Source organism: Ranitomeya imitator, chromosome 1, assembly GCF_032444005.1.
Source record: "Ranitomeya imitator isolate aRanImi1 chromosome 1, aRanImi1.pri, whole genome shotgun sequence".
NCBI classification, from domain to species: Eukaryota; Metazoa; Chordata; class Amphibia; order Anura; family Dendrobatidae; genus Ranitomeya; species Ranitomeya imitator.
Genome location: NC_091282.1, coordinates 1,206,086,414 through 1,206,112,036, shown reverse-complemented (window position 1 = coordinate 1,206,112,036; position 25,623 = coordinate 1,206,086,414). Strand labels below are relative to the sequence as shown.

The 25,623-nt window shown below is 46.4% G+C and overlaps 1 protein-coding gene across 1 annotated transcript in view; it reads left to right on the top strand.

Moving 5' to 3' along the window:
- POLR1A (RNA polymerase I subunit A) overlaps positions 1 to 25,623 on the top strand; it is a 106,532-nt gene that overhangs the window by 7,804 nt on the left and 73,105 nt on the right. The window contains exons 2-12 of the mRNA XM_069744923.1: positions 12,422 to 12,626; positions 13,291 to 13,440; positions 13,536 to 13,643; positions 14,019 to 14,104; positions 14,457 to 14,563; positions 14,849 to 14,935; positions 15,979 to 16,075; positions 16,177 to 16,330; positions 22,098 to 22,271; positions 24,060 to 24,182; positions 24,641 to 24,868. Coding sequence (XP_069601024.1) covers positions 12,422 to 12,626; positions 13,291 to 13,440; positions 13,536 to 13,643; positions 14,019 to 14,104; positions 14,457 to 14,563; positions 14,849 to 14,935; positions 15,979 to 16,075; positions 16,177 to 16,330; positions 22,098 to 22,271; positions 24,060 to 24,182; positions 24,641 to 24,868 — 1,519 coding nt within the window. The remainder of the gene's footprint in view (positions 1 to 12,421; positions 12,627 to 13,290; positions 13,441 to 13,535; positions 13,644 to 14,018; positions 14,105 to 14,456; positions 14,564 to 14,848; positions 14,936 to 15,978; positions 16,076 to 16,176; positions 16,331 to 22,097; positions 22,272 to 24,059; positions 24,183 to 24,640; positions 24,869 to 25,623) is intronic.

Sequence of the window (25,623 nt, the reverse complement as noted above, 5' to 3'; positions counted from 1 at the left end):
CTGTAGGAGGCACTTGGGTCTGCTTTCAGACCCCACCGTTTTTATTTTTATTCTATTTTCCCCTTAACAGAGCGAATGGGGGCGACGGATCCTTTCTAGGTTCCGATCTTCCCCGAACCATCAACAGGCGAGAACGCGGAGCGTCCCTCCCCGTACCCTTTCCTGCACCGTTGGATGCCAGCCCTGAGCTCACTTTAAGGGCGGCGGTTCCTTCGCGTTCCGATCTCCCCCCTCCATAGCAGGCGACCACATGGAGTAGCCCTCCATCTACCTCTCCTGGAGCCAGGTGCATAGCCGGACATGATGTTTATGGCGTCCGTGCAGCCACTGTTATAGCGGATGATGGAAGGCGGCAGATGCTCTCCACCCCCTCCCTGACTATGGGGACGGTGGATTGAGCACCGGCCCTCCGCATCTACCGTGAGTACACCTGCGGGGCCGAGGCGCTGGGGGGTCCTGGTCCCTGGGAAAAGGGAGATCCACAGATACCGTAAAGCCCGGGTCCGTGGGTCACATCGCACAAATAGCGGTAGCGGCGCTACATGCCGCAACCGCAAGCTTAAAATTTAGCCCCCAGCTTTTCCCTCTTCCAGGCCGGAACATTGACTCCGCCCACCAACAGTTACCGCCGCCCACTCTTTCTGGCGCTTCTCGTTCTGCGAGAAGCGCCTTCTCTTCCTGATCTCGGCGGCCATCTTTGGACACCCACAGGGCTGATGCTGCAGCGCTGCTCCAGCGCTTTGAATCACAGCTTCAGGGAGCGATTTCTGTGGACATTGCGGACCTTCCCCAGGGACTTAAGACACAGGATCTGGGTAAGGCTACGTTCACATTAGCGTTGCGCCGCCGTGCGTCGGCGACGCAACGCGCGACGCACGCTAAAACGCGCGCAAAAACGCGCGCGTTTTGCGACGCGTGCGTCGTTTTCCGACGAAAATCGGGCGCACAGAAAATGCTACATGTAGCGTTTTCTTGCGTCCGACGCTAGCGTCGGAAACGACGCACGTGGCGAAAAACGCCACCTAAACGACGCACGCGTCCCCTATGTTAAACATAGGGGCGCGTCGCCGCTGCGTCGCCGGCGCAACAGCGACGCACATTGGCGGAACGCCAATGTGAACGTAGCCTAAGCTGCAAAAACATAGCTTAACACTAGAAGTCCCAGAGACGGGTCATTTGACATTTCTACCTTTGAAACCCAGAGAAGGGTCAAATGACCTAAAGGATTTTATCTATAGCTTATCTTATTCACTGTCTTTTGTTCTATAATTAAGACCATTACTGTTGCACCACAGGAGGTTGTTTGCTGTTTTCCATCCAGTTTACCCATGTAGTTTCAAGTTTCAAGTTAGTTCTGTTCAGTTTATTGTATTTGATAATATAAAGACTATACATATTGTATTTAGTTTAGTATTATTTGTGCAAAAAAGCGCTGAAACAATGAATAATTTTTTATATATTTTAAATAGAGAATTAGAAATTTTAGAGCAAGGTACAGCTGTGAGTAATGACCAGAAGCATTTGTGTCTAAGGCTATGTGCACACTTTGCGGATTGCACTGCGGATTTTTCCGCAGCGGAATTCCAAAATCCGCAGCGAAAACCTGTTGCTGTTTTTACTGCGGATTTATCGCGTTTTTTACTGCGGTTTCTTCTGCGGATTTTCATCTGCAGTTTCCTATTGGAGCAGGTGAAAATCTGCAGAAAAGAAGTGACATGCTGCGGAATGTAATCCGCAGCATTTCCACGCGGATTTTTCCTCAGCATGTGCACTGCGTTTTTTGTTTCCCATAAGTTTACATTGTACTGTAAACTCAGGGGAAACTGCTGCGGATCTGCAGCGGTCAAAGGTACCGTTACATGTTACGATCTCGTCGACGATATAGTTAGAAATGTCACGTGATCACATCGTTCGTGCAATCAGTTTCACATCGTCCAAGAGGCGTCACATGCAACTATCTTGTTAACGATGTAAATTTTGGCTCCGCGTTAGCCTCATTGCAAACGTTGTCTATAGAAAAAACAGCCGCACACTCAAGACTTGCAGGTTTTTACGTGAAAGTTGTATTTTTTATTATTAGTACAGGCATCACCACATGCTTATTAGTGTTCAGAGAAAATGACGGATACGTTAAGTTACGGTAAACGTTTCGACCAAGGCTGGTCTTTGTCAAAACCACACTGAAAAACAAACATACAGTGTAAGTACATGATATAGATGTGCTGTACATGTATCTGTGACATGAATATACAGTATACAATATATTAACACAATAACATTCACCTAAAACAAGGATCTAGTACATATAATATATTTATATTTACAACCTAATATATACAAAACAATATTAACTAGAACCCCTAAGTACAGGGGTAATGTAGAGAATCCATATGAACATAAATATTGTAGAAACAGGAGAAGCAAGAGGAGTATGAGAAGGGCTGCCTAGGTATGCCCTGCATGCATTATTAACACATATCTATCCATATATATATATATATATATATATATATATATATATATATATATATATATATATATATATATATATATATATATATATATATATATATATATATATATATATATATATATATATATACATATATATACACACATATACACACACATGTACACATGCAGACATATATACATACATACACAAACACCCAAGAGCCCAATTCCTATCATTGTATTAACCCCTGAAGTCACTAGTCCAATATACAGGAAGGAGCAAAAAAGGAAACCGCGGCCGTTATACTACAGACCCTAGGTTCAGCATAAACCATTTGCAAAGACCAGCCTTGGTCGAAACGTTAACCGTATCCGTCATTTTCTCTGAACACTAATAAGCATGTGGTGATGCCTGTACTAATAATAAAAAATACAACTTTCACGTAAAAACCTGCAAGTCTTGAGTGTGCGGCTGTTTTTTCTATAGACACTGTGACTTTGTGTTCAGCCTGCACCTTTTTTCCATGCGGAGTGCACCACATCTCTTGTACTGTCATTGCAAACGTTTGCAGAACGATTTTTCACAATGGCAGGAATAGGAGAATTTAGACCAAAATCGTTCATCTCAGCGTTACACTGAACGATGCTGCACATCTTCTGACACATAATTGGACGAGGATCGTCAGATTTGAGATCCTGACCTCAAATCTGCGATCAGCGATCCAACGATGTGTTCGTCCGATATCTTCACGTTATACGCAACGATGTGACAACGACATTGCATGAACGACGTGATCATGTGACGTTTTCAAACGATATCATCAACGAGATCATAACGTGTAACTGTACCTTTAGGCCTCAATCACACTAACGAAAAAAAATCGCAGCATGTTCATTCTTGTGCAAATTTGGCGCGAAAAAAATTTGCACAAGAGGACTGAAATTTTAGTGTGAAAAATATACAAAAGAACAACTGTTATTTGTTTTGATTAGTGTTGAGCGATACCGTCCGATATTTGAAAGTATCGGTATCGGATGGTATCGGCCGATATCCGAAAAATATCGGATATCGCCGATACTGATATCCGATACCATTACAAGTCAATGGGACACAAATATCGGAAGGTATCCTGTAATGGATCCCAGGGTCTGATGGAGAGGAAACTCTACTTCAGGCCCTGGGATCCATATTAATGTGTAAAATAAAGAATAATAATAAAAAATATTGATATACTTACCCTTTGACGCACCCTGGTCGTCACCGCTGCAACCGCCTTGCTTTCGTTCCGAAGAATGAGCGTGTAAAGGGCCTTCGATGATGTCGCGGCTTGTGATTGGTCGCTGAGCGGTCATGTGACCGCTCACATGACCAATCACAAGCCGCAACGACATCGAAGGCCCTTTACGCGCTCATTCTTCGGAACGAAAGCAAGGCGGTTGCAGCGGTGTCGACCAGGGCGCGTCAGAGGGTAAGTATATCAATATTTTTTATTTTTATTCTTTTACACATTAATCTTAATCCCGATACCGATTCCCGATATCACAAAAATATCGGAACTCGGTATCGGAATTCCGATACCGCAAATATCGGCCGATACCCGATACTTGCGGTATCGGAATGCTCAACACTAGTTTTGATGCTTTTTATTTTTTTTAAAAAACCAATAAGATTTTTTTTTTACTAAAGGGTTATTTCACACCAACATCAAACAAATAGTCACATTTTCAAGATGAGCAGTGTATAAGCGGCATGGCCAAACAAATGTGATCAAACAGTGAACAAGAAAACAATATAATCAAATTATACAACAGGGAGGGATGTTGGTAGGGGAGGGGGGAAAGGGTAAAGACAAATACATGGGGGTAGGGGAGTAAAGGAGCACGCTTCAAAGGATGCTTTTTATTTTTGTTATAAAAATGTTAAAAAAATACAAGGAATAAAACAATTCCACACATATTTTCCATAGGCTGCAGTGGGGGGCTGTGTGTGTGTGAGTGGCATGTCCTTGTGTGACTAGCATTTCAGCACTCACTCAGCAGTCTGTCTGAACATGTCGGAACATACCTGGCACTGCCTGGGTATGTCCCTGGTACATTTGCCACACGTGTATTTGTAGCAGTCAACACATCTCTCAGTTGCCCAATTGTTCGTGCATCGATGGTTTACCTGACACTTCACCCTTTTGCCAGGGCTGGGTGTGGAAGGAAGTTGCCAAAGGAGTTTCTCCTTGCGTGCCTTCTTTTCAGTCACATGACGGCCACCTAACTCTTTTGCAAGCTCAACCAGGATGTCCACCCGTCTCTCCTGCACCCCAGTGCATGCCTGATAAAGAACATGAGCATTGAGTGCTGCCATGTCAATCATGTTGTAGAACACAGCGACTGGCCATCTCCGTGTTCCCGCACGCACGCTGTACTCCCGCACCATTTGGTCCATTACATCCACACCGCACTTTGTGTGGTTATATTGTGTGACCGTGTTTGGCTTCCTTTTGTTGGTATCCTCAGTCTCAACCACGCTGTGCATGCTGCTGAGAATCTAGGCGGCCTTCTTTCGTTTGGGTGCATACACTGTCAGTGTGGCACCAGTGGTTGAAAACACCTGAGTGGTGAATTCAGTGCGGTCCATCTGTCTAGTGGATTGAGGAATTTCCCGGTGACTCTTGTTGACTGTGCCGAGGATAGTGGTTTCCCGGCCGAGCAGTCGTTGTGCAAGTGACAATGATGTAAAGAAATTGTCCGTGGTTACAGTTCTGCGGTTTCGGGTCATAGTGGCAATGATCCTTGGGTTTCCCAGGTTTGCTGACCAGCTGTCACGTAGTGATGGAACCTTGGTCACCCCCCGCAAGATAATGACTGAAATAAATGCCATTAGTTCCGGGAGACCCATGAACCAATCCACCTGCTCCGTGTGACGTGCATGTTGAGTAGTCCATTCTTCAATGCTACGAAGCATGTCAAGACTCTGGAAGGAAGGTGACGGGCACAAGGGGGCATTCTTTACGTCTGGAGGAGAGAAGGTTTTTCCACCAACATAGAAGAGGATTCTTTACTGTTAGAGCAGTGAGAATCTGGAATTGCTTGCCTGAGGAGGTGGTGATGGCGAACTCAGTCGAGGGGTTCAAGAGAGGCCTGGATGTCTTCCTGGAGCAGAACAATATTGTATCATACAATTAGGTTCTGTAGAAGGACGTAGATCTAGGGATTTATTATGATGGAATATAGGCTGAACTGGATGGACAAATGTCTTTTTTCGGCCTTACTAACTATGTTACTATGTTACTAAGACTGATAAAACAGAGGAAGCTCGGAAGGCGACTCTGGACACTTCGTCTGGCCTTAGCACTTGGCTCTCCATCTGTAGGGTACGGTTCTATTGGGGTCAAATGGAGATGTTTCCCCACTTGTACTTCATGCCACACTGTGCCATCTTTTGCGGTCTCTGTCGGCTCACTCGCCAACCGAGCTCTCTTTTTTGGTAGAGGCGGAGTCTCCTCATCTGCAAGATAAATAATTTCAAATAAGCATTTTGTTTTGGTTCAAAATAAAAAAGATAGCCAGGAAATAAAATAGGTAACTCACACTGCCTTTTTTGGCATCCTGTTCTGTCCGTTTTTGAAACAAGCAGAACAGGATCCCTTTTGGCCCACATGCACCGTGGGTGATGTCCATGTGCTATCCGTGAATCCACAGATAGCGCTGTCTGCTGTCACCACATACTCACCTCCCTCCAGCGCCTCTTCTCCTCTCACTTCCGGTTCACTCTTGGGCTCAGTGAAGTGAATATTCATAGCCTAATGAGCGGCACCGGAAGTGAGAGGAACTGTCAGCGCTGGACTGAGGTGAATATGAAATTCTTTATTTTTAGGCTTTTCACTTTCCTCCGTGGTCCGTGCACACGGAAGTCACACGGATGACATCTGTGTGCATGGACGTTTTCAGCAAAAAGCGGTCCGTGCTTCCGCAAAACAACGGACATGTCTCTGTGTGGAGCAGACGGACACGCATGTGCTCCACACAGAGACACAGTTCGTGCGGAATGGGGCCATAGGGGAACATGTGTCCCGTATGTCCGTGCCTACGGCATGTGTCAGCACAGACCCCACATGTGCCGGTTGAAGGACTATGTCTTCTCCATCTGAGTCTGAAGGGTTTGTGTTGCTCAGAATCAGTTCCAATGTCTCTTCTCTCCATTTTCTTTCCTGTGAACAAAATAGGTTTCTCCCCCACACTCAGGGAGAAACCAAAATAGGTTTTTCTTGTGGGCAGCAACCCCCACACTCAGGAATAGCTTGCATTGTTCTGTTTACACACTCTTATCTTAGATAATCCCCCCTGCAGATTCCTCAGGCAAGAGCACATTTACAAATGAATGGATGCTAATTAAGGTGTCAATAGGGACTGAGGGTCATTTGACCCTCTCTCAGGACTTCAGGGGGGGATCTTGAAATTCCCGGGACTTCTAGTGTTAACCCTTCCCCTGCTAGTAAGCGCTCTCCTCAAGGCTACACTATGTCTCAATCAAAGCCTGATAAAAAGTCTGGGAAAACCCACACTGTGTTTTTTGCTGCTTGTACCTCTTGTAAGGTATCTCTACCCCGGGGTCACAACTCACAATACTGCATTATGCTCAGCTTGTGAACCGGTGACTGCTCAGGAACCACCTGTTACTGGTACCGAACCCAGTGAGCCTAGTTCCTCTGGGCTACCTCCCTTGCCCGGTCTATGGCATCCCTGGCAAAAGCGTTAGACTCGTTCGGAGACCCTTCCTCTAACCAGGGCACTCTTACGGACAACGCTTCCGGTGATCAGAACCTCTTGTACACTAGGGGTCGTACCTTACCAAGGAGTTCTCACTCTTCCAGGAAAAGGACTCATGCCTTGTCCCCAGACCATCACCGGGAATCAGGCTCTGAGAGTTCCATTTCTCAATCCCCTCCCTTGGGCCTAGTAGAGTACCTGGCTCAGAGGACGATTCTGACACGTCCCTAGATCAGGAATTTCAACACGATCAGGTGACTCTCTACTCTCTCATTGAGTCAGTACACAAGGCCCTGAAGCTAGATGAGGAACCTTTATCTAAAACGGATCATGCTGTGTCCTTTAAGAGGACCAAGCGGGCTCACAGAGTGTTCGCCAATCATCCCGAATTTAAGGAAATCGTTGAATCTCATAGGATCCGTCCAGATAAACGCTTCACAGGGCAAAAGCCCATGGAGTCAAAACATCCCTTTGGTCCTGATCTAAGAAAAGATTGGTCTGTCTCCTTCAGTAGATCCTCCAGTGTTGCGCCTAGCTACTAAATCTATTTTATCCTCTTCAGAGGGCGCCTCGATTAAAAACCCCACCGATCGTCAGATTGACAATATGGCTCGTTCAGCCTTTGAAGCCTCAGCAGCCGCACTCTTTTCATCTTTTGCCGCTACGTGGGTGGCTAAGGCTATGACCCATTGGGCTGAGGTCTTGTCTTCAGCTGTTCTGGATACCAATCTTCCCCCCGAGGTAGCAGACCTCGCTACTCAGATAGCCAGAGCTGGGGATTTTCTAGTGACCGCGTCTCTGGATGCCGCTGACTGCGCTTCTCAAGCAGCAGCAAACGCCATCACCATTCGGAGGTCCTTATGGCTCAGGGACTGGCGTGCGGATTCTTCTTCCAAAAAGTCATTGACTTCTTTACCATATCAGAGCGGTCGCCTTTTTAGCGAAAAACTAGATCATTCAATTTCTGATGCCACTGATGGGAAGAGTAAATTTCTCCCACAACAGAGACCCTATCGGCCCTTTCGAAACCAGCAATAGCAGGCTCGGTCCCAATTTTTTTCGTTCCAACTCAAATTGGTACTCTACATCTTCTGGACCCGACTGGGCACAATGTAGGGATAGAGGTCCCCAGACCTCTTACAAACCTTCCCCTTCATGGAGAGGCAGGCCTAGGCAGTCAGGATCCAGGGGGTCCAGACCAGGCAGATCTCCCACACAATGACTCCCTGTGGTATTCGGGGGGACACCCTCAAAGTAGGCGTCCGCCTGCTTTCCTTCAGTGACGCTTGGCTCTCGGTCGTTCACGACGAATGGGTCCGCGACCTTGTGTCCTCCGGATGCAAAATAAAATTCTCCTCTCTCCCAACAAATCGTTTTTTCCTGTCTTCTCCTCCCAGGGCAAAGACATCAGAGTTCTTCCAAGCCATTGCTCTCTAAAAGAAGACAGGGTTATTATCCCGGTCCCTCAGAGCGAAAGGTTTCAAGGTTTTTATTCAAACCAGTTCATTGTTCCAAAGAAGGACGGTACAGTACGGCCCATACTGGACCTAAAACTGCTGAACAAGTTTGTCAGGGTGTGACGATTCCGAATGGAATCGCTTCGTTCTGTCATCGACTCCATGGGAAAAAGGATGTCTATAGACATTCTGGTCGCGTGCCTCCACATTCCAATTTTCCCCTCTCACCAGAGGTTTCTTCGCTTCGCAGTTCAGGAACAACACTTCAAATTCGTTGCTTTGAACTTCGGCCTCGCCACCGCTCCTGCAAGGAGGCCAAGAACATCACAATGGATTCTCTTTCTCGCCTGGGTTGGAAGATTAACTTCAAAAAATCTTCCCCAGTACCAGCTCAGCAAATTTCCTTTCTAGGTATGATACTGGATTCATCCCAGGGGTTGGTGCTTCTTCCCCCGAAAAAGATCTCAGCCTTACAGCGGGAAGCTCAGAAGCTCTCTTAACCTTGCACTCACTCTCTGCGCTTCAGTATGGGAGTCCTCGGCAGGATGGTAGCAGCTATGGAGGCGGTTCCATTTGCCCAATTACACCTCCGTCCCTTACAGCATGGCCTCCTGGCTGTTTGGGACAGGAACCCGTCCTCCCTCGACCGTCGGTTCTTTCTTCCCCAGCGAGTCAGACAGTCTCTCAGGAGGTGGGCATTGAAGTTCTCCCTGAATCAAGGGAAGTCTTTTCTTCCAATACATTGGCTAGTTGTGACAGATGCCAGTCTTCTAGGCTGGGGAGCGGTGTTCCTACATCACACTGCTCAGGACCGCTTGTCACTTCAGGAATCACGCCATCCGATCAACTTCTTATTAGAAATTCGGGCTATCAGGTTAGCTCTTCTCCAGTTCCATCCCTTCCTGATGGCTCGTCCCATCAGGATTCAGTCTGACAATGCCACTGTAGTGGCATACATCAAGCGACAGGGGGGAACCCGCAGCATGGCAGCCATGAGCGAGGTAGGCTACATTCTCCGTTGGCCCGAGAAAAACATCTCAATGATTCCTGCGGTTCTCATCCCGGGAGTGGACAATTGGGAGGCAGATTTCCTCAGTTGTCAAAGCCTCGACTCCGGGGAGTGGTCTCTCCATCCGGAGATCTTCCACCAGATCTGCTGTCGTTAGGGAACTCCTTACGTGGATCTGATGGCCTCACGACTAAATTCCAAAGTTCCCGACTTCATAGCTCGGTCCCACGATCCAACAGCCATTGGGGCAGATGCACTCGTACTCCCATGACATCATTTTCAGCTTCCGTACATATTTCCCCCACTCCCCTTACTGCCGAGAGTCCTCAAGAAGAGCAGAGGGAGGACCAGTAATCCTGATTGCGCCAGATTGGCTGCGCTGGGCGTGGTATGCGGAACTAGTTCAACTAGTCGCCGATGTTCCCTGGCGATTACCGAATCACGCAGACCTGCTATCACACGGCCCCTTTTACCACCAGAACTCCGAGGCCCTGTGTTTGACGGCATGGCCGTTGAGTCCTGGGTTCTAACCCAGGCCGGTTTCTCTCCGGAGGTCATCTCTACCATGATCAGCGCTAGAATGCCTACGCCTATGCGTATTTATCATCACACTTGGAAAACTTTGTTTTCCTGGTGAAACGACCGGGGACGTTCTCCTCTTGAATTTTCCATTCCTTCCATCCTCAAATTTTTACAAACCGGTTTGGGCTTGGGTCTCGCCCTTAGTTCTCTCAAGGGGCAGATTTCTGCTTTGTCCGTTCTTTTCCAACGCAGGATTGCCAACAGATTACAAGTGAAGACGTTCATTCAGGGAGTCTCCCATAAGGTGCCACCCTATAGGATGCCGTTGGAACCATGGGACCTTAATCTGGTCCTCAGAGTCTTGCAAGAAGCTCCTTTCGAACCTCTACAGGAGGTTTCCCTGTCCTTTCTTTCATGGAAGGTTGCCTTCCTGGTTGCGGTCACGTCCATTAGACGAGTCTCAGAGCTGGCGGCTTTGTCTTGTCAAGTTCCGTCCCTGAATTTTCATCAGGATAAGGTGGTTTTGAGAACATCTTTTTTGCCAAAAGTTGTCTCTTCTTTTCATCTCAATGAGGACATTGTTTTACCGTCACTCTGTCCGGCACCAGTACATCGCTTCGAGAAGGCCCTCCACACACTGGATTTAGTGAGAGCTCTCAAGAAGTACGTCTCGCGGACGGCGTCCTTCCGCATGTCAGATGCCCTGTTTGTGCTCCCGGAAGGGTGAAGGAAGGGGTTTCCTGCTTCCAAGGCGACAATAGCCAAATGGATTCGTTCAGCTAAGTCCTACCAAGTCAGAGGTCATTCTGTCCCAGCAGGGATTAAGGCTCATTCCACTCGGTCAGTGGGTGCGTCTTGGGCCATCCGGCACCAAGCTTCGGCAGCACAAGTTTGCAGAGCTGCGACCTGGTCCAATCTGCATACGTTTACAAAACATTACTATATTCATTCTCAGGCCTCGGCAGATGCGACCGTCGGCAGACGAATTTTGCAGGCGGCTGTGCCACATCTGTAACCTGTGGGTACAAGGAGCAATTACAGTTGATTGTTCCCCACCCAGGGACTGCTTTAGGATGTCCCATGGTCCTGTGTCCCCCAATGAGGCGTAGGAGAAACAGGGATTTTTGTGTACTCACCGTAAAATCCTTTTCTCCGAGCCAATCATCGGGGGACACAGCACCCACCCTGTTAGCCTAACTGCTTTGGTTTTCTGTGTTGCCTTGGTTTTGACATAGTTCATTTTGGTTAAATGTTAAGCTCCTACTGCTTTGTTACCGAACTGGTTCAATTGGAGCCAGCAGGAGGGTGTATACTGCAGGGGAGGAGCTATTCTTTCTGTATTACTTAAGGTACCTTCACACATAACGATATTGTTAACGATATCGTTGCTATTTGTGACGTAGCAACGATATCGTTAATGAAATCGTTATGTGTGACAGCGACCAACGATCAGGCCCCTGCTGGGAGATCGTTGGTTGCTGAATAAAGTCCAGAACTTTATTTCGTCGCTGGACTCCTGCAGACATCGCTGGATCGGCGTGTGTGACACCGATCCAGCGATGTCTTCACTGGTAACCAGGGTAAACATCGGGTTACTAAGCGCAGGGTCGCGCTTAGTAACCCGATGTTTACCCTGGTTACCATGCTAAAAGTAAAAAAAAACAAACACTAGATACTTACCTACCGCTGTCTGTCCTCCAGCGCTGTGCTCTGCACTCCTCCTGTACTGGCTGTGAGCCGGAAAGCAGAGCGGTGACGTCACCGCTCTGCTTTCCGGCTCACAGCCAGTACAGGAGGAGAGCAGAGAAGCAGAGCGCAGCGCTGGAGGACAGACAGCGGTAGGTAAGTATCTAGTGTTTGTTTTTTTTTACTTTTAGCATGGTAACCAGGGTAAACATCGGGTTACTAAGCGCGGCCCTGCGCTTAGTTATCCGATGTTTACCCTGGTTACCGGCATCGTTGGTCGCTGGAGAGCGGTCTGTGTGACAGCTCTCCAGCGACCAAACAGCGACGCTGCAGCGATTCGGATCGTTGTCGGTATCGCTGCAGCGTCGCTTAATGTGAAGGGGCCTTTAGTGTCCTCCTAGTGGCAGCAGCATCCATGGTCCTATGTCCCCCAATGATTGGCTCTGAGAAAAGGATTTTACTGTGAGTACACAAAAATCCCTGTTTTTTGCTCTTCATTCCATATTGTGACCGGTGTCTTTTTCTTTTCTAGGCAGCTGAGTGTGAAAGCCATCACCAACCCCCAGTATGTGGACCCTGCGGGCAATCCCATGGTGAACGGCCTGTACGACCTGTCCTTGGGCCCAGCGGACAGCAGAGAAGTGTGCGACACCTGTGCCCAGGACTTCTCCAGCTGCCCCGGACATCTGGGCCATATTGAGCTGCCGCTGACTGTGTACAATCCCCTGCTGTTTGATGTAGGTATAATAATTGCTGTTCCGACGTTTGTCCTGTATTTGCGCCCCCCTGCGCTGTTTTGTTTTTGCTCCCCCCGCGCTGTCCTGTTTTTGCTCCCCCCGCGCTGTCTTGTTTTTGCTCCCCTCGCGCTGTCCTGTTTTTGCTCCCCTCGCGCTGTCCTGTTTTTGCTCCCCTCGCGCTGTCCTGTTTTTGCTCCCCTCGCGCTGTCCTGTTTTTGCTCTCCTCGCGCTGTCCTGTTTTTGCTCCCCTCGCGCTGTCCTGTTTTTGCTCCCCTCGCGCTGTCCTGTTTTTGCTCCCCCCGCGCTGTCCTGTTTTTGCTCCCCCCGCGCTGTCCTGTTTTTGCTCCCCCCGCGCTGTCCTGTTTTTGCCCACCCCCCTGCGCTGTCCTGTTTTTTGCCCCCCCCCATGCTGTCCTGTTTTTGCCCCTCTGCTGTCCAGTTTGCCCATGGAAATGCAGCTCTTCTGCCCTGAAAACTGCAATAAAGAGTGAGCAAGAGGTGAATGTACCGAAACATGGGGCTGATAAAAATGACAGCCTGAAATGCAGAAAGTTCCCCGTATGTTACATGTATCAGAAAATGGAGACCACCAACATTTCTCTGTCACTTCATCGGGGGGGACACAGAAACCAATTAATTTTTTTCCTTCTCTTCCTCGCGGTAGAAGCTGTACGCGCTGGTGAAGGGCTCCTGCTTCCACTGCCGCCTGCTGACGTGTCCGCGATCCGCCATCCATCTGCTGCACAACCAGCTGCGGCTGCTGGAGCGGGGGGCCGTGCAGGAGGTCTACGAGCTGGAGGCCGTTCTCAGCCGGGTGAGTCGCGCTTCCCACATTATCCTGATTTCCGGCGGACTCCATGTAAGATGACGTTCCGTAGATCCGACTGTTTCCTTCTCTTCTGCCTCCAGTTCCTAGAAGGTTGCGCCACGGCCAGCGGCACGGAGGTTAAAGAAGAATTAGAAACCTACACCAAGAAAGTGCTTAAAGCCCACCCCAAGAGGCAGGACGTGTCCCGGGTCAGTGTCTGACATTTAGTTATTCCTTAAATACATGTATTTTGGGCTAAAAATCTGGCTGCAGAATGAGTTAACTGAGACTCCATCAGTGAGCTTGGTAGGATGGGAGGTTTGCACCTGTTACTCTCTTATCTGTCTTATTCTGAGCTCTTCTCAGCTGATGTTTGACCACAGACCAATGTGCTGGGAAATGTAAGAGGCGATAAAAGCCAAACGATGCAAAATATCTAATAAAACCCAATGGCATTTTACTTATTTTTTTAGCCCCAAATACATGAATGTAAATTAAAAAAAAAATGGTGGCCAACCCCTTTAAACTACAGGTGGTCAGAGAGTCGGTGGGTTAGTGATTTTCCATCTGTGACTTCTTCTCAGGTGAAGAATATCTGTGTGACCAGGAACAATCTTCTCCTGAACTTCTGGAGGACGCAAATGGGGGCGAAGAAATGTCCGAATTGCCAGTGAGTAATGGAGGAGACCGTGCCGGGATCCATTTATGGCCACCGTGTTTTTAGAAATGGAGTATTAACCTCTGACAGAGGCGTGCTCTAGACCACCAGGACTACAGGCAATAAACCTCCCCCAGTGGTCTTCCCCAGACCACCAGGGAACTGAGTAATTGTTTTAGTAATTTTATTATTCTAAAATAGTGTTTTTTGTTTTGTTTTGGTTTAGTGTCTAAACTTTTCTGCTGGCTGAGAAAACTGAATCAGAGGCCTCTTAGGGGTCGGACGGGCGCTCAAACTTTGACCAACGTGGCAAACTTTTAATAACTCTTCTAACTTCTGATGTTTTTTTTTTTTTTTTTCTTAGTGCGCCGTCCTCCGCCGTCCGGAAAGAACACAACAGCAAGCTGACCGTCCTGATGAGCTCCAAAGGAGGCAAGAAGAACCCGGCTAAGAGTACGAGGGTCCCGGGAAGTGAGTGCCCCCCCTACTACATCCGTTTTATATCTTTTGGTTTAATCAAAATTTAGAAAAGTGCCCCTTTAAATTTGACAAATTTTTTTTTTTTTTTTTTTGAAGGGTGGCTGGGAAGACCTGTGTCTGTGCCGTGCGCAACGGCCATCACAATAGTCTAACCCCCTTAGATGCTTCAGACGATGCTGAATGCGGCGTCTAAGCGGTTACACCCCAGTCCTATGTACATGGGGGATTTTAGCAACGTTTCTTGTATTTCTAATTTTTGTTTTTTTCTTTTTGCAGTTGAGGAGACCTCAGAGATCACTGAACGCGGCTTCCTGACTCCCAGCACTACAAAGGAGCACGTAGAGGCTCTATGGGAAAATGAAGGTAGCGCCATGCTTATACGGGTACCTCGGGGGTGTTACCGTGGATGACGGCAGCCAGTGATTGGCCACTGTTGTCGTATTTAATCACTCCTTTTTTGGGTGGATTTAAAGGAGTTGTCCAGGAGTTAAAGAATCCATCCTAAATGTAATAAGGATATTTAAAGGGGTTGTCCAGGAGTTAAAAAATCCGTCCTAAATGTAATAAGGATTTAAAGGGGTTGTCCAGGAGTTAAGCTGTCCTAAATGTAATAAAATAGAAAGTAACGTAATGAATCTGCGGTCGCCCTTTGTTTACTCGATGGCAGATACAACGCTGCCGTCTACACATGTGATCTCACGTGTCTGCATGGGTCAGGTGATCACAGCTGCCAGTCCCCTAAGGGAACCTACACATAAGTGAAATTGTGCAAGAAAAAAAAAAATTAAAAACATGAAAAAAAACACAATTCAAGTTTCTCCCCAATGAAAATAAAAGTTAAAAAAAAACACATATTTGGTATCGCCGCGTTCAGAATCACCCGATCTATGAAAATATGAAAGAAATGAATCCGATCGGTAAATGGTGTAACGAGAAAAATAATCGAAATGTCAAAATTATGGGGTTTTTTTTTTGACTGCCTCAACTTTGCAATAAAATGCAAAAACGGGTGAGCAAGGTATCGTATCCACCCCCAATGGTATCGATAAAAACGTCAGCTCAGGGCGCAAAAAAATAAGCCTTCACCCAGATCACAAAAATAACATTACAGGTCTCGGAAAATGATAATAAAAAGCACATTTTTAAAAAATTTTTTTTAACATTTTTTAATTTATTTTCACCACTTAAATAAACTTGGAATTTTTCCTTGTGCACTATATGGTAAAATGAATGGTGTCATTCAAATGTACAGTTCATCCCGCAAAAAAACAAGGGGTCACATGGCTATATGGAAAATTAAAAAGGTTATGGCTCCGGGAAGACTGGGGATGGAAAATGGCGCCGGGGGCGAAGGATTTAAATGGACGTAATTCTGCCTTGTGACTGTCTTTATTCTACGTCTCCAGGTTTCTTCCTCCGGTGCCTGTTTTCCGGCATGGCCATCGGCAAGGAGTTCTCCCCAGATGTGTTTTTCCTTGACCTGGTGGTGGTCCCTCCAGCTCGGTAGGTCACATGGAGGGGAGGTGTCGGCTCCATCCGCCGGCTCTCCGGTTGTCAGAACGTTCTGCTTGTCCTCTGAGTGTTCCGTTCTCTTCTTGGCGCAGTTACCGCCCTGTCAATCGCTTGGCGGATCAGATGTACACCAACGGGCAGACGGTTAATCTGCAAGCTGTCCTAAAGGATGTCACCCTCATACAGAAGTTACTGGCAGTGATGGCGGAGGAGCAGAAGATCCCCCCGCAGGGCACCGGGACCGAGGTAGGATGTGATGAGCCTTCCCCTATATACATCAAATTTATTTTTCGGAGTTTAGCAACTTTTTCTGTTTTCCTGTAAACTTTTTTTGGCGTCTCCAAGACTGATAACTATTGGAGATAAAGGACAGACACCTAGCCAACGACACTTTGGGGGCAATTTTTCAGGGATAACATAACATTATCTTTTAAATAAAGTGTTTTACTTAATGTACAATCTGAAAAATAGATGTGAAGTGTGAAAATGTCTGATTAAAGTATTCTTATTCTAAAGAAAATGTGATGGTAATAATCTGTGCCAACACTAGATGGCGCCAAAAGCTTTCAATCAACAAGTCCTGTCATATTTCATGCGAACAGCAGATGGCGCCTAAAGGCTGGATTTTTTTTTTTTTTTGCGTCATGATTGGTTCTCTGTTGCACAGGAAGGTTTTGTTACTTTGTGGAAGGAAAGGTGTTCAACGCTCATCATTATCATGTGCTCCAGTCCAGCTACGTCCAGAAAACAACGCCAGCTGTGTGTGTGCGTATGTATGTGTATGTATGTGTGTGTATATATATATATATATATATATAAGATATTCAGTCCGGCGAAAAAATGGCCGCTCCTTCCTCCCCGCAGTCAGTGCCCGCTCCATACTCCCCTCCAGTCAGCGCTCACACAGGGTTAATGGCAGCGTTACACAGCGTTATGCCGCGGTGTAATGCACTCCCTCAACACTATTAACCCTGTGTAACCAACTTTTTACTATTGATGCTGCCTATGCAGCGTCAATAGTAAAAAGATCTAATGTTAAAAATAATTTAAAAAATTAAAAATCGTTATATACTCACCGTCCGTCGGCCCCCGCATCCAGAACCGGCCTTTACCGCTCCTCGCGACGCTCTGGTGACCGCTCCATGCGTTGCGGTCTCGCGAGATGATGACGTAGCGGTCTTGCAAGACCACTACGTCATCATCTCGCGAGACCGCAATACACTGTGCTTCGCTGATTGGTCGAGCCACGTAGTATATTGCCCAGTCACTTAGTATATTGCCCAGCTACGTAGTATATTGCCCAGCGACATAGTATATTGCCCAGCTACGTAGTATATTGCCCAGCGACATAGTATATTGCCCAGTCACGTAGTATATTGCCCATCTATGTAGTATATTGGCCAGTCACGTAATATATTGCCCAGTCACTTAGTATATTGCCCAGCCACGTAGTATATTGCCCAGCCATGTAGTATATTGCCCAGCCACATAGTATATTGCCCAGCCATGTAGTATATTGCCCAGTGACGTAGTATAGAGCACAGAGTCACGTAGTATATTGCACAGTCACGTAGTATATTGCCCAGTCACGTAGTATATTGCCCAGCGACATAGTATATTGCCCAGTCACGTAGTATATTGCCCAGTCACGTAGTATATTGCCCATCTATGTAGTATATTGGCCAGTCACGTAATATATTGCCCAGTCACTTAGTATATTGCCCAGCCACGTAGTATATTGCCCAGCCATGTAGTATATTGCCCAGCTACGTAGTATATTGCCCAGCCATGTAGTATATTGCCCAGTGACGTAGTATAGAGCACAGAGTCACGTAGTATATTGCACAGTCACGTAGTATATTGCCCAGTCACGTAGTATACAGCACAGAGTCACGTAGTATATTGCCCAGTCACGTAGTATATTGCCCAGTGACGTAGTATATTGCCCAGTGACGTAGTATACAGCACAGTGACGTAGTATACAGCACAGTCACGTAGTATATTGCCCAGCCACGTAGTATATTGCCCAGCCACGTAGTATATTGCCCAGTCACGTTGTATATTGCCCATTCACGTAGTATACAGCACAGTCACGTAGTATATTGCCCAGCCACGTAGTATATTGCCCAGCCACGTAGTATACAGCACAGTCACGTAGTATACAGCACAGTCACGTAGTATACAGCACAGTCACGCAGTATACAGCACAGTCACGTAGTATACAGCACAGTCACGTAGTATACAGCACAGTCACGTAGTATACAGCACAGTCACGCAGTATACAGCACAGTCACGTAGTATATTGCCCAGTCACGTAGTATACTGCCCAGCCACGTAGTATATTGCCCAGCCACGTAGTATATTGCCCAGCCATGTAGTATATTGCCCAGTGACGTAGTATACAGCACAGAGTCACGTAGTATATTGCCCAGTCACGTAGTATATTGCCCAGCCATGTAGTATATTGCCCAGTGACGTAGTATAGAGCACAGAGTCACGTAGTATATTGCACAGTCACGTAGTATATTGCCCAGTCACGTAGTATATTGCCCAGCGACATAGTATATTGCCCAGTCACGTAGTATATTGCCCAGTCACGTAGTATATTGCCCATCTATGTAGTATATTGGCCAGTCACGTAATATATTGCCCAGTCACTTAGTATATTGCCCAGCCACGTAGTATATTGCCCAGCCATGTAGTATATTGCCCAGCTACGTAGTATATTGCCCAGCCATGTAGTATATTGCCCAGTGACGTAGTATAGAGCACAGAGTCACGTAGTATATTGCACAGTCACGTAGTATATTGCCCAGTCACGTAGTATACAGCACAGAGTCACGTAGTATATTGCCCAGTCACGTAGTATATTGCCCAGTGACGTAGTATATTGCCCAGTGACGTAGTATACAGCACAGTGACGTAGTATACAGCACAGTCACGTAGTATATTGCCCAGCCACGTAGTATATTGCCCAGCCACGTAGTATATTGCCCAGTCACGTTGTATATTGCCCATTCACGTAGTATACAGCACAGTCACGTAGTATATTGCCCAGCCACGTAGTATATTGCCCAGCCACGTAGTATACAGCACAGTCACGTAGTATACAGCACAGTCACGTAGTATACAGCACAGTCACGCAGTATACAGCACAGTCACGTAGTATACAGCACAGTCACGTAGTATACAGCACAGTCACGTAGTATACAGCACAGTCACGCAGTATACAGCACAGTCACGTAGTATATTGCCCAGTCACGTAGTATACTGCCCAGCCACGTAGTATATTGCCCAGCCACGTAGTATATTGCCCAGCCATGTAGTATATTGCCCAGTGACGTAGTATACAGCACAGAGTCACGTAGTATATTGCCCAGTCACGTAGTATATTGCCCAGCCATGTAGTATATTGCCCAGTCATGTAGTATATTGCCCAGCCACGTAGTATATTGCCCAGCCACGTAGTATATTGCCCAGTCACGTAGTATATTGCCCAGCCATGTAGTATATTGCCCAGTCATGTAGTATATTGCCCAGCCACGTAGTATATTGCCCAGTCACGTAGTATATTGCCCAGTCACGTAGTATATTGCCCAGCCACGTAGTATATTGCCCAGCCACGTAGTATATTGCCCAGCCACGTAGTATATTGCCCAGTGACGTAGTATACAGCAGAGTCACGTAGTATATTGCCCAGTCACGTAGTATATTGCCCAGTCACGTAGTATATTGCCCAGTGACGTAGTATATTGTCCAGTGACGTAGTATACAGCACAGAGTCACGTAGTATACAGCAGAGTCACGTAGTATATTGCCCAGTCACGTAGTATATTGCCCAGTCACGTAGTATATTGCCCAGCCACGTAGTATATTGCCCAGTGACGTAGTATACAGCACAGAGTCACGTAGTATATTGCCCAGTCACGTAGTATATTGCCCAGCCACGTAGTATATTGTCCAGTGACGTAGTATACAGCACAGAGTCACGTAGTATACAGCAGAGTCACGTAGTATATTGCCCAGTGACGTAGTATATTGCCCAGCCACGTAGTATATTGCCCAGTCACGTAGTATATTGCCCAGCCACGTAGTATATTGCCCAGTGACGTAGTATACAGCACAGAGTCACGTAGTATATTGCCCAGTCACGTAGTATATTGCCCAGCCACGTAGTATATTGCCCAGTGACGTAGTATACAGCACAGAGTCACGTAGTATATTGCCCAGTCACGTAGTATATTGCCCAGCCACGTATGTAACAGGTTAAAAAAGACTTAAAATAAAAAATAAACATATACTCACCTTCCGAGGGAGCCCTTGTAGTTCTGTCGCCTGTGTGCGGTGCACTCGGCAGCTTCCGGTCCCAGGGTTGGATGAGCGCAGGACCTGTGATGACGTCAGGGTCACATGACCGTGACGTCATGGAAGGATTTTCTCGCATAGCATCCTTGCCACCAGAGCCTGACGCTTGCACTACCGAGGAGAGGACGCAACGGCTGAGCGTAAGAATAACGTTTTTTTTTTGTTCGTTTTTTTTAAATGATTATTATTATTTTTAACATTAGATCGTTTTACTATCGATGCCGCATACGCATCATCAATAGTAAAAAGTTGGTCACACAGGGTTAATAGCTGCATAACTGGAGTGCATTACACTGCGGTCCATTAACGCCGGCATTAACCCTGTGTGAGGGCTGACTGAAGGGGAGTATGGAGCAGGCACTGACTGCGGGGAGGAAGGAGCTGCCATTTTTCCGCCGGACTGTACCGGACGCTGATTGGTCGTGGCTGTTTTGCCGCGACCAATCAGCGACTTGGATTTCCATGACAGACAGAGGCCGCGACCAATGAATATCTGTGACAGACAGAAAGACGGAAGTGACCCTTAGGCAATTATATAGTAGAACCAAAAACACATAGGCTACTTGCACATTGAACAAGTCTGTAGGAACCTGTTCACACACCACCAAAAAACTTGTAGACACAAAAGAGCACAGTGAGGTCAAAAATACTCTGTTGTAAAAAAAATCACAGTAATAAGAAAGTGTTTGTCAAAAGATGAAAAAAAAAAAACAGGGTATTTAGTTGATACGTTTTTTTGCAAAAAAATGTATACTAAGCTGCTCCACCAATCGTCAAGGTATACCCATATAGAGCAGTCCTATCTAATGTATATAATCCCTATCTGATGTATTTAAAACCTGATCATCTGTATAGTACCTGTATAAGCAGGGTTCAGAGAGAAAATATCCATGTGGATATGCTGGATGGAACAGCTAAAGTGCAATGACCCACAGAGGAGTGGTGGAGTGTTCTCTTGTTTCTACAAGACTGGGGAGTCCATCACTCCTCTGTGGGTCATTTGCATTGAAGCTGTTCCATCCAGCATGTCCGCATGGATATTCCCTCTCTGAACCCTGCTTATACAGGTATTATACAGATGATCAGGTTTTAAATACATCAGATAGGGATTATATACATTAGATAGGACTGCTCTATATGGGTATACCTTGACGATTGGTGGAGCAGGTTATTATACATTTTTTTGCAAAAAAACGTATCAACTAAATACCCTGGCTTTTTTTCCATCTTTTGACAAACACTTGCTTATTACTGTGATTTTTTTACAACAGAGTATTTTTGACCTCATTGGGCTCTTTTTGTGTTTTCAATTATATAGCAGATTAGTATTTTTTTTCTGTGACAGTCATTTCACGAATCACCAGCAGAGGGAGCTTTTGAGTTACTGATCCATTTACTGCACGTTGTAAAGCATGGCGGGGATATTGTGGAGGAATCGTGGCTCCCTGTGCAGTTGGTGGTTCCATGGTGGGTCAGTGACATTGCCATATGACCTGCAGAGCGCCGTCTTCATGCACACGTAGTGAGGCGCCGCCTTCCTCTTTCATTGTTGCAGAACTAATCAGACTTTCCATCCTGCACTCATGGGAGTAGTATTTCGGGGGGGATCCAGAAGGCGAAATATTTACCTAAGGGATTTTTTTCTCAGGACGACCCCGAGCCGGCAGAAACCATCGATCGATCGTTCTTGCCCTTGTTGCTCGGCCAAAGCCTCACAGATAAACTCTACAACTCCTGGACCCGGCTGCAGAGTCACGTGAACATCGTGTTTGACAGCGAGATGGACAGACTGATGACGGACAAGTATCCCGGCATTCGTCAGGTACGTGGGGAACGCCCTGCTGATCCTCCACCAGCAGAATAGTGAGTGCAGCTCTGGGGTATAATACAGGATGTAACTCAGGATCAGTAATGTAATGTATGTACACAGTGACTGCACCAGCAGAATAGTGAGTGCAGCTCTAGAGTATAATACAGGATGTAACTCAGGATCAGTAATGTAATGTATGTACACAGTGGCTGCACCAGCAGAATAGTGAGTGCAGCTCTGGGGTATAATGCAGGATGTAACTCAGGATCAGTAATGTAATGTATGTACACAGTGACTGCACCAGCAGAATAGTGAGTGCAGCTCTAGAGTATAATACAGGATGTAACTCAGGATCAGTAATGTAATGTATGTACACAGTGGCTGCACCAGCAGAATAGTGAGTGCAGCTCTGGGGTATAATGCAGGATGTAACTCAGGATCAGTAATGTAATGTATGTACACAGTGACTGCACCAGCAGAATAGTGAGTGCAGCTCTGGGGTATAATACAGGAGGTAACTCAGGATCAGTAATGTATGTACACAGTGACTGCACCAGCAGAATAGTGAGTGCAGCTCTGGAGTATAATACAGGAGGTAACTCAGGATCAGTAATGTATGTACACAGTGACTGCACCAGCAGAATAGTGAGTGCAGCTCTGGAGTATAATACAGGATGTAACTCAGGATCAGCAATGTAATGTATGTATACAGTGACTGCTCAGAGTAGTGAGTGCAGCTCTGGGGTATAATACAGGATGTAACTCAGGATCAGCAATGTAATGTATGTACACAGTGACTGCACCAGCAGAATAGTGAGTGCAGCTCTGGAGTATAATACAGTATGTAACTCAGGATCAGTAATGTAATGTATGTACACAGTGACTGCACCAGCAGAATAGTGAGTGCAGCTCTGGGGTATAATACAGGATGTAACTCAGGATCAGTAATGTAATGTATGTACACAGTGACTGCACCAGCAGAATAGTGAGTGCAGCTCTGGAGTATAATACAGTATGTAACTCAGGATCAGTAATGTAATGTATGTACACAGTGACTGCACCAGCAGAATAGTGAGTGCAGCTCTGGGGTATAATACAGGATGTAACTCAGGATCAGTAATGTAATGTATGTACACAGTGACTGCAGCAGCAGAATAGTGAGTGCAGATCTGGGGTATAATACAGGATGTAACTCAGGATCAGTAATGTAATGTATGTACACAGTGACTGCACCAGCAGAATAGTGAGTGCAGCTCTGGGGTATAATACAGGAGGTAACTCAGGATCAGTAATGTTATGTGTGTACACAGTGACTGCAGCAGCAGAATAGTGAGTGCAGCTCTGGGGTATAATACAGTATGTAACTCAGGATCAGTAATGTAATGTATGTACACAGTGACTGCACCAGCAGAATAGTGAGTGCAGCTCTGGGGTATAATACAGGAGGTAACTCAGGTTCAGTAATGTATGTACACAGTGACTGCACCAGCAGAATAGTGAGTGCAGATCTGGAGTATAATACAGGAGGTAACTCAGGATCAGTAATGTAATGTATGTACACAGTGACTGCACCAGCAGAATAGTGAGCACAGCTCTGGAGTATAATACAGGAGGTAACTCAGGATCAGTAATGTATGTACACAGTGACTGCACCAGCAGAATAGTGAGTGCAGCTCTGGAGTATAATACAGTATGTAACTCAGGATCAGTAATGTAATGTATGTACACAGTGACTGCACCAGCAGAATAGTGAGTGCAGCTCTGGAGTATAATAAAACACACTCCCTTCATCTATTCCAGCTACTAGAGAAGAAGGAAGGTCTCTTCAGGAAACACATGATGGGAAAGCGTGTGGACTATGCAGCTCGATCTGTGATTTGCCCGGACATGTACATCGGTACTAATGAGATTGGCATCCCTATGGTGTGTATGTGCCGCAGGTGACCGCTTCCTTTCCGTGTGGGCATTTGTAGTCCGTCTCCTTAGGGCCACACTAGGGCCCAATCTCTCCAGTCTGTGAGCCTCTCAGTAATGACCGCTCCTGGACATACAGTTAGGTCCATATATATTTGGACAGAGACACAATTTTTCTAATTTTGGTTATAGACATTACCACAATGAATTTTAAACAAAACAATTCAGATGCAGTTGAAGTTCAGACTTTCAGCTTTCATTTGAGGGTATCCACATTAAAATTGGATCTATGGACCTAACTGTATGACACAGAGCTCCCGGTCCTCTGCGTGGTGTTCTTGGAGCAGATCTCTGCCTCCTGCAGCCACCACCGGGGGGCGCTCAGCAGCCTCCTGTATACACTGCTCTCAGTGATCAGTATACGGCAGTGCGGTGTGTGCCGTATATAATGGATCCTCTTCTTTTAGGTGTTTGCCACCAAGTTGACTTACCCCCAGCCCGTCACCGCGTGGAACGTGCAGGAGCTGAGGCAGGCTGTTATAAATGGACCCTCCGTCCACCCCGGCGCCTCCATTGTGGTAGCTGAAGATGGATCTCGCACCATATTGAGCGCTGGTGATCTCTCACAGCGGGAGGCTGTCGCCAAGCAGCTGCTCACTCCATCCACCGGGTCACAAAAGCTGTCTGCAAAAATCGTAAGTGACCGCTGAAACATCGTACTTGTCCAAATCCGTCTCCATTTTACAGTATGAGTTTCGTAGACGGGAGGTCTCCTGTTCCATCTCTCATCACAGGCAGTGATCCTTCCAAGCCTCTGTTACTAGTAAGTGACGTGTTATGCCTGGAGTCCGGACACAATTTGCTTAAAGGGGTTATTTCCATTTTTAGAGATGGGTATTATTGGAAAGTTCTTGTAGCAATAAGCACTTTTGCAATTTGCTGTGTATTAAAATTTGCAGCCATTCTTGAGATATTAACATTTTTCTTTTGTTTATTTCTTGTTGCCTAGGAGACCGACCACCGCTGCTCTCTAACTTGTAAGCTTTTTACTGGGATTCGATGTTAACATCGCGCTTCAGAGATCCTGGTAGCTTCAAAACAGTGCTTGCAGGCTTAGTAGAAAAGAGCATGTAACCACTGCATGTGTTTCTCTGTCTATCAGCAGTGGTCGGTCTCCGAGACAACAGAAGCCAAATAAAAGAAAACTGTTAATATCTCAAGAACGGATGAAAATTTTAATATGCAGCAAATTGCAAAATTCCTTGTATTTTCAAGTTTTGTCCAAAAATACCCATTCATGGTGATGGAAATTGTCCCTTTAAGCAGCTGCTAGTTTCAAGATGGCATAATATATTCACCGCACAGCAGGTAGGTATGTAGTATCTGTCTACCGGCTTAATAGCTCTATATATAGTATCCAGATAAAATGTCCCTGGTGCTCTAGGCCATT